The 14,350-nt window shown below is 55.8% G+C and overlaps 1 protein-coding gene across 3 annotated transcripts in view; it reads left to right on the top strand.

Annotated features, from left to right (window-relative positions):
• The first annotated feature begins 3,485 nt into the window (after positions 1–3,485).
• GGA1 (golgi associated, gamma adaptin ear containing, ARF binding protein 1) overlaps positions 3,486–14,350 on the top strand; it is a 19,832-nt gene continuing 8,967 nt past the window's right edge. For 2 of the 3 annotated variants that reach the window (XM_007454054.1, XM_007454053.1), the window contains exons 1-8: positions 3,506–3,548; positions 7,548–7,632; positions 8,899–8,974; positions 10,620–10,718; positions 11,703–11,826; positions 12,238–12,338; positions 13,023–13,103; positions 14,151–14,291. In XM_007454054.1, coding sequence (XP_007454116.1) covers positions 3,506–3,548; positions 7,548–7,632; positions 8,899–8,974; positions 10,620–10,718; positions 11,703–11,826; positions 12,238–12,338; positions 13,023–13,103; positions 14,151–14,291 — 750 coding nt within the window. Of the gene's footprint in view, positions 3,549–7,547; positions 7,633–8,898; positions 8,975–10,619; positions 10,719–11,702; positions 11,827–12,237; positions 12,339–13,022; positions 13,104–14,150; positions 14,292–14,350 lie in introns of all 3 variants that reach the window. The other variant, XM_007454052.1, reaches the window with a different exon arrangement.

Genomic DNA, 14,350 nt, shown 5'->3' with positions numbered 1-14,350 from the left:
GCTCCAAGTCTCAGAGCACAAGAATGAATGGTACGCATCTGTCCATCAGCCAATTAACGCTGGGCAATATTTGCATATTGCCTTCCTATTGGTGAAATCCGTGGTCTCTAGTTTCCTTCCAGCCAGTGGAAGGAGGGTCATAATATCGGCCTCTGTGGCCTCACCCTTCTGTAAAAACCAGATCTTCCTACCCGCTGGAAAGGGGTATGAATGGGGGTGGGGGGGCGGAACGGGGTTGCTCAGACCTTTCAGTCCCCTGCCCCTTATCCTCTAACCCCGTTGGCACACAACTCAGTCACACAGTGAGTGTGACCCTACCTGGTATACCTGAGCACCGAGCTGGGACAGGCTGATGTTACGAAGAGCTGGGGCAGAGGAAGGTCGGACACCAGGATCCCGCTAAGCTGCAGTGATCATCCACACCGTGCAGTCAGACCATCGGGTGGGTCTGTATTACCCCAGACGTGCACATCTCGGATCTAAGGTCTTTGAGGAACCAGAGCAGGCAAAGGGGGTTCAGGGAGCCGGGGATGGACTGAGCATAGGATAACGCTAACTTTGGACTGCAAATTCCTGGGCCACGTCCCGGGAGTCCTACCTGAATATGAGGTCGCCCAGGAGCCTGACTTCTTCATTAGTTCCCCAGGGGATTTTGACACAGGTAGCCACCTCAGAGAAAACCAGCAGTTGGATTAGTTGATTATAGCTGCTTCAAGGACAGCTCAGCTCTACTTGCCCAACCCCTCTTAGGGGTTACGCAAGTCACTCAGAGGAACACATGTGCAAATGGTGGAGAAGGGAACAGCTGCCAGAGGCCCAGTTCCTGCATTTCCTGTTTCCTGTGTTGGTCCTCCTTCCTTTCAGCATCCTCACCGTCGTCACCATCCTCAGATCCTTCCTTCCACACCTTCTACCCTGACACCCAGTTTGGGCCAGGCCCTAGCTGCATAGCCACTTCCTGACTCCCTCACCAATCCCTGTTCTCCAGGACTCAGTGAGGCGAGCCTAGAGCCTTCACTAAAAGTACTATCTGGCTCCCCACACACACACACACACACACACACACACTAGCTGTGCAATGTTTAGCACATTCCTGCACCCCTTCATCCATAAAGCTTATGAATAATAGTTTCAACTTATTCATTTATTCAATCCATGTTGATTGAACACCTATGTGCCAGTTACTCTTTCAAGCCTTGAGGATACATCGGTGAACCAAATAGCTGAAATTCCTCATCCTCGTGGAGCTTACATTCCAGTGGGGGAGGAAGACAGGAAACACGATGTAGAAAGGAAATAGACAGTGCTAGGATAGATAAGTGCTAAGGAGAGAAGTCCAGCAGAGAAAGTGGGTAGAGAGCATTTACTGGGGTTCACTTTGCAGACACACTTCCACTGAATTCTCACAACCGTGTTTCAGATGAGAAGCTTGAGATGGAGAGTGTCTAAGTGACTTGTCCTAGGTCATACAGTTTAGAAAGCAGTCAAGTCAGAATTTGAACCCTGGTCAAATCTATGCCGTCTTTAAAAAGTGAGTCTTGACAGTGCGTATATGCCCCTAAATCAATGTGGTAAATGCGGTTGCATTTTATTTCTGTAATAATTCATTTCAGTAATAAAAGAAACAAAGGAAAAGAGCTCTAAGTACATATTATGTTACAGCTTTTATTGAGGAATGCAATAAACATACATATCACTTTCCTCTATAATTTTAATGGCCTGTGGAGAATTTAGAAAAGCGCCCCAGCTGGCTGAATGGTTGAGATTAGGGAAAAACTCACCCAGCACATGCCTCTCAACTCCCTAATGAGGTCAGTTCTGTTCTGCAAGGTGAATCGAGGTCGCTTGCCAGGGGGACGGCTGAGCAGAACCAGAATCGCCAGATTCTCTGTTTCGGTCTCGCTTTAACCCTCCCGGAGACCGAGGCTCGAGAGGACACCACGGGCCAGTTCCCAGGTGGACCGCCAGGGGGCGACAGAATGCAACGGGCCCGGGTAAGCCGGTAACCGGGCTCCCCCGGGCCGCGTGTGGGAAAACAGAAGAAAAGGGTCTGTAATAGAGGGAGAAACGGCAGGAGAAAAGGCACTGAGGCTAGGAAGTCTATTCATTCTGCCCTGCCTGACTTCAGTCTGGCACCCAGCAGTATCTTCCGCCCACTGTGGCCGCCTGGACCTCTCTAAAACAAAAGCCTGACTTTGTCACCATCACGCGTGAAACTCTTTAAGGACATCTCCAGCATAGTTCACAAGAAAAAAGGCTAAACGCAGGACTTGGATGATCTTGCCCCAGTGTATTTCCAGGCCTACGTCCTCTGAAGCCGTATTAAAATACTTTCAATTATCTGACCTCATCATACTCTTTCTCTCCTGTGAGCCCTGAAACTTTTGGTTCCCTCCACCTGGAATATCTTCTCACACCAGGTTTACCTGGAGAATTCTGTCTTTCAGCTAAATATCACCTCCCATGTGAAACCTCCCCTGACAAGAGAGCCCCTCCCCCGACAAGAGAGCCCCTCCCCCATCCCCACCCCAGTTTGGGGTAGAGGGCCCCTCCTGTGTTGCCATTACCCCGTGGGCTTCCCCTACCACGTTGCGTAATAAATATCTGGCCTTGCCTTTCTGTTCCAGCACCTGTCCCAGAGAAAGGCGAATACAGAGTCCATGAAATGATTGCAGAATGAATGCAGTACAGGGTTCCCGCTCTGCCACTTGTGGGATCTCAAACTACCTGGTTCATGTTGTGAGGAGTAAATAGACAAATGTAGAAAAAGTGCTTAGGGCTTCCCTGGTGGCGCAGTGGTTGAGAGTCCGCCTGCCGAAGGAGGGGACACGGATTCGTGCCCCGGTCCGCGAAGATCCCACATGCCGCGGAGCGGCTGGGCCCATGAGCCATGACCGCTGAGCCTGTGCGTCCGGAGCCTGTGCCCCGCAACGGGAGAGGCAACAACAATGAGAGGCCCGCGTAAAAAAAACCAAAAAACAAAAACAAAACTTGGAACACTGTAAGCACTCAAACTTTGACATATTTTCACAGCGGCCAACGTACGTCATTGCCGTTTTAAGGGACCCTCCCACTTTTGCATCTAACCGGAAATACCCGCTCAGGGATACGGAAGTGATCTCAGAGCCCCTCAAAAACATGGCCGCGGAAAGTTCTTCCGGAAGCGATCATAGGCTTCGCCGTGACGCAGAACGATTTAGAGCGTCCCGCAGGGTTTCCATGGTGCAGCCCTCAGCCCCAAGTCCCTCGGCTTCCTTTCCGGCCAGAGCGCTGTGAACAAGGCAGGCGGCGAGTCCCTCCCACCATGTTAACGCCGCTTGGGGGAGGGGTTGGGAGAGCAGGTGGCGCTCTAGGCGAGTTCGTTCGTGTCTCTATGGTGCCGAAGGCTCTTCTCCGCGCGTCGGGACGGACGTTGCCCCTTTAATCGGCGGAGGGCGGTGCCGAGAAGGTCCCGCGAGAGCGCCGGGGGGCGGGGGGCGGTGCCGAGGCTGGGGGCCCGTGGCGGATGGAGCCCGCGATGGAGCCGGAGACTCTGGAGGCGCGAATCAGTGAGTGTCCGGGAGGGGCGCGGGCCGGACCGGAACCGGAACCGGGGGCACTAGGCGGGCCCCTTCCCGGCGGGGGCGGGGTACTCGGCGCCCCCTCCTCACGCCCTGCCTCGGCCCGGTAGGGGCGGTGTCCCAAGCCTATATCTCCTACCCTGGGGTTAAGGGGGACCCCGCCAGCTGCGCGGACCGGCGATGGGAGCAGGCGCCGCCCACCCTTCCGATTCCTGGGCCGCGACCCCCGGGGAGGAGTGAGCTGCGCCCGGCTCTACGCCCAGAACCCCCGGGATAGAGAGAGCAGCCTCCAACTCTCTCGGGCCCAGACTTTTCCGCGGAGCAGACACCCAAGTCATTCCCTGGACTCCGGGAGGAAGCAAGCGAGTGGCCCCGAGAGCTGCACCTCACACCCGGGAGCGAGGGACCAGGCTCCCCTTGAGCCCCGAATCCTCCACTCTCTGGCGCTGCATGGCGTGACTCTCTCCTATCCCTTTCTTGAGCTTGCAACTCACATTTGTTCGTTCCCCCTCCCTGGAAGGTAGGACCCACTAACCCATCGAATCCCCCGCGCTCTGGCCACATAGTGAGAAACCCCCAAACCCCACAGGCTTGGGAGGGTCCTGTCTCAGACTCCAGAAGTGATTTCAAGTTCTCTATCACTACCCTCAGTCCAGACCCTGAGATTTTTCACCCCCCACCAAAGACTCCTTTCCTAGCCCTTGCTAAGTTTCCTCCAAAGGACCTTGCATCTCCTCCTGTGTCTCCTCAGACACGATTTCCTACTACTTAGGCTTCAGTACTAGCCCTCACATTGTCTACCTGACCTCCATGTCCCACACTGCAGATCCTCGGCTCTCATAACCTACTACTGAACTCTGCTCCTGAGAGCACGGCTTGCTTCCCCCACTGGACTAGGGACAGCTCCCTCCCAAGTCTTTGCTCCCATTCAGGTCACATCTGTACCAGGGCCTCAGAGAGTCCTCTGGTTCTACTTTCATCTCAGCCCCTTGACTCCAGGAACACCAGGGAGCTGCACAGGATGATTTGGGATTATGGCAAGCCCCTTTTAAGCCAGTCTTGTGCAGAGTTGAATCCTGAGGATGGTCCCAGAAGCACACCGTCTCCACGGATGTTTCAGAGTCAGTCTGGCCAGTGGTGGGGGAGGGCATGGAAAGGAAGCACTCAGCGGCCATCGAGACTGTTCTGGAACGCCACAAGTGTCCAGGTCTCAGCAGTAACTTAGGGGGGATGGGCAGGGCCCTGGCTGACAGATCTGACAGGCCACAAGCCTTGAGCCGTGGGTGCTACAGAACAGTGTCAGGTTTAGCAACAGTGGGGATTTTCTGAGAGGCCGGAGTCTGATCTGAAAAACAGACAGGAGTCAGGCCACTCAGGTTTGGCAGGAGGCTAGACTCTGATAGATTGCGGCTGATGGGGCTTTCTCGTTTTCTTGCCCTTTGTGCCCTAGCAAAATTGTAAGCTCTTACCTTGCAGTGACTGGAGATGAAGAGTAGCTTTTGGTGGGTAACTGATGACATTGTCACCACTGTAGAGTGACAGGGTGGAGTCATGCCCTGTTGTGAAACAATTCCCTCCTTCCCTCTGTGTTCTACCCTGCTGCCTGCTGGGGAAAGTGCTCCCCCGCCAGGTAGAGGTAAGAGGGCTGGGAGTTGGGAGCCAGGGCCAGAGAGGTTGGTCAGATCTCCTTGGACCCAGAGGCCCTCGCTCTGAACCATATGCAGAGAAGATGTCTCATGATGCTGCTACTTCTGACTCACTGGCTTCTGACTTAGGAGCGGTGGCTTCTGACTTAGGAGCGGTGGCTTCTGACTGACTTAGGAGCGGGCTCTAAACCAGTTTCTCTGTTCTCACTCAGTCTCATGTGTCTCTGACACTCTAAGGGACTTCCTGTTTTAGGGTCCCCCGGCTGGATGTCATTGAGTAGGCAATATCTAGCCCCATTCTAGTTTTCTAAGCAGCCTCTGGCCGTGCTGGGGGGCTGGGAGGCTGGGAGGCAGAGTAGATGGGGGGCAGCTGTTTCTGGTGTTCCTGGGTGGTCAGCAGGGGCTTCATTTCTCCCAGGGACTGGCGGGCTCTGCAGGGCTCCTGGAACAGAGATTTGTATGCACAGAGGAAATGTTTCTTTCAGATCTTTGCTCAGCTGTACCTCTGAGAGCCCTCCCAGAAAGCAGCACCCCACACACAATTCTTTATATCTTCTCCCTGCTCTGGTTTTCTTTCTTTCTTTCTGTTTTCTTTTTAATGATCTGTTTTTCTTTATAGCACTCTGCAACAGTGTACAGTGTCCTGTGTTTGTTTGTTTGTCTGAGTAGTCAGTGTTTCTCTTGCTGGGCGGTGAGCTCCAAGAGGGCAGGGATTTTGTCTTGTTCACTGCTGTGGTCCCACACTCAGAATATTTATTGAATAAATATGAATTGAATGATTGGCTGCCAGGCACTGGGATCCTAGGGCTCCAGGCCTCCCGCCAGAGCACAGGGCCCCAAATAGGCAGGCACCACAGGCCGAGTCCCCAGCCTCCTCCTGACCACAGATCCTTCCGTGTCCCACCTCCTGGGCTGTGCCCTCCACACCCTCGGCTCCGTCCTCAGGTTTGGGCAGAACTGACCAGCACAGGGTGACGCTTGGAGATAGGCTGTCGGGAGGTGATGAAGATCCCACTCTGGCTGCCCCACGCCTTACCCTGGATAGAGTATATGCTGTCATCCCAAATCACTTCTTATTTTGCTCCAACTTTACAGATGGGGAAATGGAGGTTCGGGGAAGTTAAGTGACCTACTTAATTGGGGTTTTTTAAAAGTTGTATTGAAATATAGTTGATTTACAGTGTGTTAATTGCTGCTATACAGCAAAGTGACTCACTTTTACACATACATACATTCTTTTTTTTTTTCATATATACATTCTTGTTTTATACTCTTCTATTATGGTTTATCCCAGGATATTGAATACAGTTGCCTGTGCTATACAGTAGGACCTTGTTTATTTTTAGCTGTTGTCTCACCAGCGTTGGGGGTCGGGGGGTACTGTCTGATCTTGTTTACCACCCCTTCCTGTTGGCCTTTTCCTGGCCACTACCTACTCCTGGATTCGGATTCCCCCAGAACCTCCCCCTGCCTGCCTGCAGCTGAGCCCTCATCCATTCACTGATTTACTGGGTGTGCATTTACGGGCGTGTGCATAAGTGGCTGGGATGCGGTGCAATAGCAGACTTGGACCCACGATGAAGGTCGGGTCTGGGGGACACCCCAGAGAGCTGCCTCGGCAGTGCTGTCCCGGGCAGGTGGCACTGTTAGGGAAGGAGGAAGCGATACCTGAGCCGCACTCCTTCCCAAGGCCCCCCATGCCCTGCCCTGAGCTGTTATCCACAGCTCTTCTCACCCGCAACCCTTGAGCTGTTCCAAGGCACATCATCATCCCCAGCCTGGTTAAGTCCCTCCAGTGCTTCTTGTGTTGCCTCTTCCAGGCAGCCTGCCCTGGCTCCAGGCTCCCCTGAGTCCCCTCCTCCAGTTACCGGTTCCCATGGCTCCTTTGCCTCCCTCTGTCACGTTCTATTGAGAACCTAGCTGACCTTGGCCCACTTCCCAGCTGCAAAGCTCCTTGAGGTTGGAACTGCTGCTTTTTTCCCTTACCTCTGGATCTCCTCTGAGAGTAGATTCCGTGAGAATTATGGGGACACTTCAGGAGCAGAATCAGAGGAGGTGCAGACAGACGTACAGCAGCAGGGGTTGGGGCAATGCGGGAGGGGAACGACCCCTGAGCACAATCTCTAGACGTGGGGCCCTTCGGGGAGAAGCTGCAAGGAGAAGCCCGCAGACGGCAGCTCATCTGTGCGTTGACTTGACGGACGTCAGCGCTGGGGTCTTGGGGCCGTTGGAGCAGGGAGTCCAGGGGAGGCCTTTTCGCATGCTCAGCCGTACGCCAGGGCAGGGAGTGGGAGAGGCAGGGATCCCTTCGCCAGGCCACTGGCCCTCTCTTCTCCTCCAGACAGAGCCACAAACCCCCTGAACAAGGAGCTGCACTGGGCCAGCATCAACGGCTTCTGCGAGCAGCTCAACGAGGACTTTGAGGGGTAGGTGGCTTCCCCGTCTTTCACTCGCATACTCAGCACCTGCCGTGCACACTCCAGACCCTGGCCTTGGGCAGAGACGAGGATGAGTTGAGACCCAGTTTCCATTCTTAATTGCTCCCAAATTAACAATGGCAGCGCGCACTTTGTACTCAGTGCCACTGTGTGCCACCCTCTGAGGTGGGCCTTGCTGGACCCATCTTACAGGTGAAGAAACCGAGGCTCAGGGGGCTCAGCCGTTGCCCCAAGATCTCGTAGAGAGGAGGAGGTAGTCCCGGGCTTGATGAAGCCCAGGGCTGCCTGACCCGCACCCATGCTTTGTTGGGGAGGGCCTCCCAGAGAACTGTGTGCTCCCCAGCTGGGAGGGGCCAGCAGGCCCTTTGCTCAAGGAAGAACCAGCACCATCTGCATTAGGATCACCTGGTGAGTTTGTCAAAAATGTCCATTTGTGGGCTGCACCCAGACTTGGACTAGACTGCCCGGCAGGGAGCCTGGCGGGGACGTTGTTAGCAGGCTCCCCAGGTGGCACTGAAGTTTGGGGAGCACAGCTCAGTGTGCTTCGCTTCCGCTGCACCCCATGAGCATAGACGCTCCACTTGGGATGCCATGCAGACAGCGTGACGTGTGTGCTCCCCAGTCCAGCTGCTCAGGTGACAGCCCCATCCCTTCTGTTAGCTGAGTCGCCTGGACGAGTAACGAGATGCCTCTGAGCCCCCATTTCTGACACTGTCAAGTGGAGATGGTAGTGCTGCCTACCTCGGGGGGCTCTTATGGAGGTTAGGCAGGAAAATGGACGTGAGGTGCCTCGCACATCGTAAGTGCTCCGTGTGTGTTAGCTGTTACTGTCACTGGTGACAGGTCTTTCATGATCTGGTAGATGATGTCACCATTGCCACCGTGACTTCTCCCAGCAGAATATTCTGTGCACATTGTCAAGTTCTGCTCCCAGGCTGGGCCCTTGAAGGCTGTGGGCATCTCTCCGTACTTGTCCCTACGGCAAGCCAAGGGCATGGCAGGTCACAGTTCTCAGTAAAGCCGGCCAACGGGCTGAGCTCACGCCTTTCAAAGGTCCCCGGCCTGCACTCCCTACCTGGTCCTGCCCTCTGGTGCTACAGTCTCCAGCCCCAAGGTCCAGAGGGAGCTGGACCTTTGCATGTGTCCTGGAGAAGCCGCTGCCGGCTGCAGTTCCAGCGGGGAAGTGTGGCCGCCCTCCCTGGGGCACCCGGGGCTCTGTGGCTAGTCTGGCTCTCTGCTCTTCCTCTCACCCAGGCCTCCACTTGCCACCCGGCTGTTGGCCCACAAGATCCAGTCCCCACAGGAGTGGGAGGCGATCCAGGCCCTGACGGTGAGAAGGGGAAGCATGGTGCCATCTGTCCCCTGACCATGTGGGTGGCCCCGGGGGGGGGCCAAGACTGAGGTTTTGGGGATCCCAACAGGTTCTTCTTTTTTTTTTTTTAATAAGTTTATTTATTTATTTATTTTTGGCTGCATTGGCTCTTCGTTGTTGGGTCTTCATTGCTGCACACGGGCTTTCTTTGTTGTGGTGAACGGGGGCTACTCTTCGTTGTGGTGCATGGGCTTCTCATTGCAGTGGCTTCTCTTGTTGCAGAGCTCGGGCTCTAGGCGCACAGGCTTCAGTAGTTGCGGCACGCAGGATCAGTAGTTGTGGCTCGCAGGCTCTAGAGCGCAGGCTCAGTAGTTGTGGTGCACGGGCTTAGTTGCTCCGCGGCATGTGGGATGTTTCTGGACCAGGGCTCGAACCCGTGTCCCCTGCATTGGCAGGCAGATTCTTTTTTTTTTTTTTCCCCATTGCGGAGCTCAGGCTCCAGACGCGCAGGCTCAGCGGCCATGGCTCATGGGCCCAGCCGCTCTGCGGCATGTGGGATCTTCCCGGACCGGCGCACGAACCCGTGTCCCCTACATCCATCGGCAGGCAGACTCTCAACCACTGCGCCACCAGGGAAGCCCGGCAGGCAGATTCTTAACCACTGCGCCACCAGGGAAGCCCCCAAGTTCTTCTTTAGAGCCCAAGGGAGTTGTGCCCAGATGGCCTTGAATGGGGGTGTGGCCCAACCCCTGCGGGTCCCATGGCAACCAGTGAACCAGTGGGCTGGCCTCCCACCCCAGACCCTGCACAGTTAGGCTTCTTGTGGGGAGGAAGCCCTAGGTCGTTTGGGCCAGGGATTCCCAGCTCCAGCTGTGCCTCAGACCTTCAGGAGGCTGAATCAGGGCCCCACCCCAGACCCACCGGCCAGAACCCCCATAGTATATGCATCCAGGAGTCTTCGTGTTTATAGAGCTCCGTGTTTATAGATGCATTACGGGGCCGGGCCGGGCCGGCCCAGCCCATCGATGGCCTCCAGGCACAGGACATCACAGGGGCGCAAGGGGTGACAACTGGGCTCAGGCCAGAGGTTTCAAAGCTGAGCCAGTAGCAGAAGAGTAGGGGTTGCAGTGTTGTGGCCCCCAAGCATGGGTCAGATAGCAACAAACCATACAGCAAAGCTGATTTTAGATGGTAGTAAATAAACAGTTTTCCTTTTAATAGTTATGTATTTGTTTTAACATGTTAGGGTTTGGGTGGCGTTTTTTCCCCTGAAATACATATTAGTCCTCTGATTTCACATACATGTAGCTTAGGATAAGGCTGAGTTTGATGGTGCCTATTTACGTTTCAAAAAATCATCAAAGGAAAATAGTAAGAAAGTAATTTACAAGTGGTCCTCAGATATGGCCAAGCCACGGAGGGACTAAGTCGGTGCTGCGAGTTGGGCATCGCCAGGCTCTCGGGGTAGCCCAGCCCTGTCCCCCAGAGGGTGGTGATCAATCTCAGGGGGTCTCTGAACTTCAGAATCCTCTTTTTCTCAAGAGTCATTTTCCCCCTTCTCACTGCCGGTCCCTGGGCTTCTGGGCCCTGGCTGAGGCGTGGGAGGGAGGGTACCTCCTCTGATCCTCCCTGGGGGTCCCCGCACCTCACACCCACCCCCCAGGTGCTGGAAACATGCATGAAGAGCTGCGGCAAGAGGTTCCACGACGAGGTGGGCAAGTTCCGCTTCCTCAACGAGCTCATCAAGGTCGTGTCTCCCAAGGTGGGTGCTCCCAGCGCACGCTCAGACCTGCGCTGTCAGATGGCGGTTGAGGCGGGGTGACTGACCGGCCTCATCCTGACCCGACGCAAACACAGACCCTTTCTCAGGGTTCCCTTCACACCTGAGTCCGGACGGCTGGGTTTCCAGGAAGAATGCTTCCAGGCTGCCTGGTGGCCGGCCAGCTCTGGAGCTGCTTGGCACTTAGGGAGGAATGATTGCAGTGAACACAGAACAGCCTCCCCAGCGCGGGCTGCTCGGGCTCTGAGATCTCTCCCTGCAGACCTGGCCACAGCACCCCACCTAGGTGTCTAGTGGAGGGTCTCCCTGTCTCCACCTCATAAGAGTGGCCTCCTTGAGGCCTTGGATGCTGAGGCCCCAAACCTGAGTGGCAGAGCCTCTGATGGGCCTGAGGAGTCCTCCCCTAGGGCAGGAACATGTTTGATGCCCCTTGGGTGAGAGCCCACCTCTTCGCCCATCCTTGCTCAGACCTATACCTTGACCAGAGCAGCTGAATGACCCAGCAGCTCTTCTCAGGAGATGACCGGAGTGAGAGCCGGTTCCCTCTGCCGAGTTTGCTGCTGGGAGACTGAATGGAGCCCAGGGCCGAGCGCTTCCACACCTGCTCCTTCCCTGGTCAGCCCGGAGCCTGGTGGCTCCTCCTTCCTGAGGTCACAGTTAAGGTTTCCACGAGCTGGCCGAGAGCAGGCGCCGGGCTCTGGGCCTTACCTGTGTCAGCTCTGCGTCCCCAGCACGGTGCTGCTGCTGTCATCCCCACTCAACAGGCGGGGCACTGGGACACCCAGGGCTCACACAGCTAGTGAGCAGCAGCAGGGCTAGGAGGTGAGCTCAGACTGGTCAGGTGGGAGGGTTGTGTAGGCTGAGGTTTCTGAAGGAGTCCTGGGGACGCAGCCAGGTTTAGGCTGGGTTTGGGACTACAGTGAGTGGGGCCGGGCAATGTCAAAGCCTCTTCTTCCGTCCCCGAAGTACCTGGGCTCTCGGACGTCGGAGAAGGTGAAGAACAAGATCTTGGAGCTTCTCTACAGCTGGACGGTCGGCCTCCCTGAGGAGGTGAAGATCGCAGAGGCCTACCAGATGCTGAAGAAGCAGGGTGAGGCACCAGAGGTGGGGTGTGACCACCTCCTCCCTGGGGCTCTGGCAGCTTCAGGGCCTCTGGCAGCAAGGTCCTAGGTCTGCCCTTTAACTTCTCAAGAACAGAGAGCCAGTGGGGCCTCTTTATGGTTCTGCCTGAGGCCAGCTTGGATGGAGAAAAGATGGGGTTGAGTCAGAGACTGGTCCCCATGGTACAGCCTCAAAATACAGGTTTCTAACTGCCCCCGACCCCGCACACACACTATTTGACATGGTAGTTCAGGAGCAGGCCCTGACCCCCCCAAAGTGCAGCGCCAGCATGCTGGAGAAAGCCTGCCCTCCACCTTCCATCCTACCCTTGCCTGCCCCCATCCCCCTCTCCCCTCCGCCCCAGACCCTGAGACGGTCTCCCCACCGCCGTCCGCTGCAGGGATTGTGAAGGCCGACCCCAAGCTTCCAGATGATGCCACCTTTCCCCTTCCTCCGCCACGGCCCAAGAACGTGATCTTTGAAGACGAGGAGAAATCCAAGGTGAGGCTTCAGGGAGGGCCAGATGAGGACTCCAGGCCCACTGGGTGTCAGTGGGTTCCAGCCCCTGGCGGCCCTGTCCCTGGAGCAGAGGCTGTGCTGAGCACGGCTGCCGTGGTGGGTGCCGGGTGCCGGGTGTTGAGCCCTTACACATGCTGAGTGCTGCCCGCGCAGTGCCCTTCACTTAGTAAACGCAGGCCTGAGGCTGGTGGCCCTGGGCTTGGTTTGAGGGCATTACATAGGTCGATCAGGAAGGAGCTTGCCTGTCTTTATGTCTGTGACCTTCTCAGCAATGACTTTACTAGCTTTTTGTTGAAGAGGCATGTGGCCACGGGCAAGAGCTTCAACAGCACGGGGCGTGGGGTGAAAAGCAAAAGCTCCTCTTCTGCCCGGTCTAGTCCCGGGGGTAAGCGTGGAGTTTCCTGTACATCCTTCTAGAAGAGTTCTCTAGCAATAGTAATGTAACGTTTCGCACCATTTGTGGAAAGCTTATTTCTGCCGGGCGCTGCAGAGAGCACTTACGTGCAGTGTGTCACTTGTCCCACGGCCACCCCGTAAGGTGTCAGATCCTTGCCATCCCATGGAGAGCTTAGTAACTTATTCACATCCTACCACCAGGAAAAGGAGCCAGCACGGGACCCCAGGCCCAGGGACTGCTGTCACAGCCATGTCCCTCTGTCTCCACAGATGCTGGCCCGCCTGCTGAAGAGCTCCCACCCCGAGGACCTCCGAGCAGCCAACAAACTCATCAAGGAGATGGTGCAGGAGGTGATGGCCAAGGCCAGAGTGCAAGGAGGTGGCGGGATGGGATGTTGAGCTGAGCCACTGAGGGAGGTCGTGTGTACGTGTGCACAGTGGCCCGCCTAAAGGGCTGTGACAGCAGAGAAAGAGCTGACCGAGTCAGGGGGACCCTGCGGGCAGAGCCAGGATCAACGTGTGGAAGGAAGAATTTCCCAGCAGCCAAGCTGACCTGCATTGGCTTCTGTGAGGCTGAATACCTCTTCCGTAAAAGTTAGAGAGAAATTAGATCTTACTATGTTCAAAATACAGTATATTTTACATACATATACATATAGAGAGAATAATATATATGTATTTTATAAGTATGTAAACCTGTGTTGTGGGTGCATGCTGAAATATTTTTTATTGATAAGGGTATGTCATCAAAAAAGTACAGTCCAGAGACCCAAAGGGCAGACACTCTTGGCTGTCTTAGGGCAAGCTGTGTGCTCTGACAGCCCAGAGAAAGGGCAGCTCTTCTCAAGGAGGGCGACTGTATCAGACGGCACAGCACAAGCCCACCTTTCATTCCACAAGGGAGGAGCATGCATGGTGAGCGGAGTGGGAGAGGGACAGCAGGGTCACTGCTGCAGTGGCCTTTCAAGGGGGTCACGGCACTGGTTTCCCAGTTGTACTTGGTAACCGCTAAGGTCGCCTTTTACTCTCAAGTACTGAACCTCCTTTCAAGGGACAAACACAGAGAGGGGGAGGGTTATGTAGAACCACAGGTGTAAGTCTAGCTCCCAGCCCTCCAGAATCAGCTGGTGAGTGTGTTGGAAACCCAGAATCCTGAGCCACCCCTAGAGATTCTGATGGGCTCGTGCAGAGGCCTGGGTCCAGGGGGCGTTGGCAAGAGGAGAGAAAGTGAACACAGGGTTGGTCAAGGGCTTCTTGGACCAGAGTGCCCTGTCCTGGGCCCGAGGGGCTCTTAGCAGGGGCTGATCTCACACCCAGCAGAGGGTGGTGGGGGACAGTGCCTGGCTCAGGTCCAGGCCTGACTCGGGTGCTCCGGGCCGTTTGCCGATGCGTCCGCAGGACCAGAAGCGAATGGAGAAGATCTCCAAGCGGGTGAGCGCCATCGAGGAGGTGAACAACAGCGTGAAGCTGCTGACGGAGATGGTGACGAGCCGCAGCCCGGGAGGCGCGGCCGCCCAAAGCAGTGAGGACCTCATGAAGGTGCGCCCGCCCCCACCCCACCCCCACGCACAGCAGGGCCCCCGCCCGCCCTGACCTGG

Source organism: Lipotes vexillifer, unplaced genomic scaffold (genome assembly GCF_000442215.2).
Source record: "Lipotes vexillifer unplaced genomic scaffold, Lipotes_vexillifer_v1.1 scaffold382, whole genome shotgun sequence".
NCBI classification, from domain to species: domain Eukaryota; kingdom Metazoa; phylum Chordata; class Mammalia; order Artiodactyla; family Lipotidae; genus Lipotes; species Lipotes vexillifer.
This window is presented reverse-complemented; position numbering and strand designations above follow the sequence as displayed.